At 36.5% G+C, this 3,970-nt stretch overlaps 1 protein-coding gene across 1 annotated transcript; it reads right to left on the bottom strand.

Moving 5' to 3' along the window:
* Positions 1–261: 261 nt before the first annotated feature.
* On the bottom strand, positions 262–2,434 carry LOC109060233 (peroxisome assembly protein 12-like). The gene is given in 3 exon segments (XM_019077382.2): positions 262–878; positions 971–1,506; positions 2,254–2,434. Coding segments are annotated over 3 exon segments (1,053 nt in total). The 5' UTR covers positions 2,380–2,434; the 3' UTR covers positions 262–487.
* Positions 2,435–3,970: the final 1,536 nt, after the last annotated feature.

Below are 3,970 nucleotides of genomic sequence, written 5' to 3'. Positions count from 1 at the left end.
CCCTGCTGACATATTTGTTCTTGCTTTAAGCACAAAACTCACTTGTGATCAATTTCTGAGAAATCCATTCTTCATCTGAAGTGAATGTATCTTGATTTAACATGTACTGGAGAACAAGAAAAATATGTATTTTATTTTTGCAGCACATGCACCATTTAATGCCACGACTTTATGGATTTAAGTCTTTCTGCATCAACTTGTTCTCACTGTTCTGGTGAGAATGACAGATTTCTCTAGTGACTCTTAAATAATAGTCGGCAATGATGATATCTGTACAAATTTAATATTTACACATTTCATAAATTAATAGTCCATTATAACCATATCACAAAAATTTATTTTATTAACTTATAAAAGCCTTTTAGCCTTCCTTAGAATAACAATTAACACTAAACCGTTGTTCACCTGAACAATGTGCAATAATTATGTGAAACCAGACAGAATTAATAATGCATCTTGGAAACCAAATTAAACAGATTTGACCTGTCTATCCATCAGGTGTGTATATTTTAATGAGGTGCTGCAGTCCTGAAGGGTAGCCAGTGAGGGGACACCTGTGATTGGCTTTAACGTACACATATATACACTTATAACAAAACACAAAGCCTGAAGTGGCGAGCGCAGTGTCATTCGTGCGCACTTTCCTGCAGAGCGGGCAGACTTTGATGTGTGTGTGTGAAGTCTCCGGGCTGTGCAGGTGGAGAGGGGGTGGAGGGGTTGGAAGGGAGGTCAAGGATTTAATGGTGCTCTGGTTCTCGGATGAATACCACCACTCCAGGAACTGCAGGAAAAACACTCCAATCGAGAGGCTGGTTGAAAGAGACACAGCCACACCACCAACTGCCGTAGAGACCAGACGCTGAAATTTCTCTCCAAAGCTGAAAACACAGAGATTTTTGCTTTACTTGAACATCTTTATATTTTGGTAAACCTCAAGAAAATAATTTAGTATAGACTCTAAATAACCCACCTTTGACTGGGGCTCAGTGCCGGGCCTGATGGCTTGAGATCTAGGCTGTGTATGTCATTATCCGTGAGATATGAGAGTTTAACCCCTGCCAGCCACAGAAGTGGAGAATGTGTCCGTGTTTTGCCGAAAACATACAAAAGCTGTTGGCAAAAGACCCAGCCGTCCCAGGCCATGCACACAAAGGGGTACGCAGCCAAAAAAGCCCTGTACAACTTCTGCATGATGGACTACGACAAGCGGATGGAGAAATCGTCCTCGTCTCTCAGTCGAGCCAGGACTTTTTCCAGTTTGGTGTGTAGGTAAGGAAGGAGGGCCAGTAGAAACAAAGAGCGCCAGTGCTGTCTCCGCCGGAGTCCCAGATGAGCTGCACGTGTGCTGTCTTCTCCTACACGCTTCAGACCGTAGAAATTCTCAGAAAATGAGACGCTGGTGCGAGAAAGGAAATAATGATGCAATAACACGTCCAGGATAGCATAAATCTCATCAAACCTCTGCCAAAGAAATCCATAGCGAGCGGGGTTAGACGTAGCAAGGATCTGTGGACAAAGGCAGGAGTATTCAATGCCAGTAAATACGGTAAAGTGTATTTATTTATTTTTTTTATAACTTTTTAAAATATAAAACAATAGAATTATGTTTTGCATGCTAGGGGGTCCATGAAAAGTTTAGAGAAAAATTACAAATTATTAAAAACAAAAAAATAAGATTAAGATAAGTAAATTATATAAAATATAAATATAAACTAAATATTGTCCTAATTATTTTTTTAGACATATCTATAATATTAATTTTTCCCTAAATAAAATGTCTTTATACAAGAAACGCTACAGAGGTCTTTTACGCTTTATCATGTAGATCTGTCACATGATGTTGATCATATTTGTGATCTGTGGCATAAAAAGTTTGAAAATCCAAGGTCTATGCTTACAAATTTGTGTTTTTTAATACAGTTTTGAGTAAACAGCCTTCAGGCAGTCCAATTCAGCCTGGTTTATTCTTCACACTGGTGATGAAAGGTCAAGTTGAACTCACTATATTGTGAAAATGTGCAGCAAATACAGTGGGTCCTAAGTTATTCCATGCAAATGAGCGGAATTCGGCCACAGAGCACCTGCTCACAGATAGTGCACAGTAGTATATACACTGCTAGCATTGTATTTCGCACACAGCGCTCCACTTCATTACAGCACGACAAAGATAGATGTTTAGAGGCAAGATTAATCTTTTACCATAATGTCATTTAGTGTGCATTGGTAGCAAATGCAGTAAATGTGTAAGCATACCTTCACAGCATGCAGTAATGTTGGTTTAACAGCACTCATCAAAGAGTCCTGAGCTAAAACCTCGAATATAAACGGTCTGTCTTCAGCTGGAGCCGCGGATGTTAAATGAGCTCCTCGCTCTGCCATTACACTGGGATCGATACAGATGTGAGCAAGCAAGGCGAGCTTGACAGTTCAGACATCAACAAAGCGTTCTATAAAAAATGATGAGAGTTTTTGTTATGAGTTTTTTTTATTATTATTTTTTTATTTTTTTTTTAAAAGGGGATTTTTTTGGAGAATTTCACTGCGCAAAAAAAAAAAAAAAAAAAAAACTAAGCAAGATTTAAGGGTATCAATTTAGTTTACTCAGACATTCTCTGCTGATACCCTTAAATTTACTGGCGTTATTCTTCTGTGTGCTCATTGGCAACAAAATACTGCCATCTACTGTTATGTGCATTTCATGCATTTTTATTTTCAAAGATAAAAGTATAGTACAGTTAATAATGTTACTGGGAAATACTAAATGCACAAGAAAATATACATTTATATATGACTAAAGCTATGATGTATATACACACACACACACACACACACACACACACACACACATATATATATATATATATATATATATATATATATATATATATATATATATATATATACTGTATATCTGACTTGTGTTCACATTTTTTTTTTTTTATATTTCAGTCCATAAACTGTTACTGTGGTTATTAATGTGATTATGTGGTTCATCTTTTTATTTTATATTAGATGAGATAATAAATCCAATTAAAAAGGTTTTGATTTTTGAGCATTTTAATTAAATGTTTATGATTTAAAAAAAAATTATATCTTGTTTTAACAGCACATGCCTGCATATGTAATTGTGTAAATTGTATTCACTTGCATACAGTATATTTCCTCTCAAAATTTGAAATAGTGAATGGAATTATCTTGAATTCATACAAAATGTTCTTTGAAATGCTTACATCCATATATAATGTTTTAGTAATGTAAAAATATTTGTGCATGATTCAAAGAATGGTTTAGTCTCATGTTCACATGGTTGAATTTGACAAAAATGACATCATTGCTTGATTGCAATGGTACAAATGCACACTGACTAAATGCCATTTCATGAGGAGGCATGACAGAAAGTTGTGGAAATAAGTTATCATACACGCATGTATTTATACACTCCTAAAAGACGTAATAAACTATGGACATATTTACACATTTTGAGTTTAGATTTGGTGTTTCTGCCATAGAAGTGAGATTGATAGACCTATACAGTGCACTAATGTGAAACTTAAGTATAAAACTTCTTTGGGGACTTTTCCATCTTTGAGGGTATATGAAGCTCACACTTGAAACTGGTGTGCATGAAGATGAACATGGTTCACTGTGACACTGTGAATGATGTTGATCCTCATCCTTACACAAACTGTGGCTGGTTAGGACAGTTTTATACAGAAGAGAGCTTAAATCTATTGCATAGTTTTGTGTTGTGTAGAGAAGCGAATTTATTAAAACTCTTCTCACTTGTTGGGCAGTGTTTACAGCTTCTCTTCAGTATGAAAGTGACGTGACATACAGCCAAGCATGGTGACCCATACTCAGAATTCGCTCTGCATTTAACCCATGCATTTGCACACACACCAGTGAAACACAAAGTGCACCGTGAACACACACCGGAGCATTTATGCTGCGGCGCCGCCTGGGGAGCAGT

Source organism: Cyprinus carpio, chromosome A5, assembly GCF_018340385.1.
Source record: "Cyprinus carpio isolate SPL01 chromosome A5, ASM1834038v1, whole genome shotgun sequence".
Taxonomy (NCBI): Eukaryota; Metazoa; Chordata; class Actinopteri; order Cypriniformes; family Cyprinidae; genus Cyprinus; species Cyprinus carpio.
The sequence above is the reverse complement of the archived record's forward strand: the minus strand, read 5'-3'. Positions and strand labels throughout refer to the sequence as shown.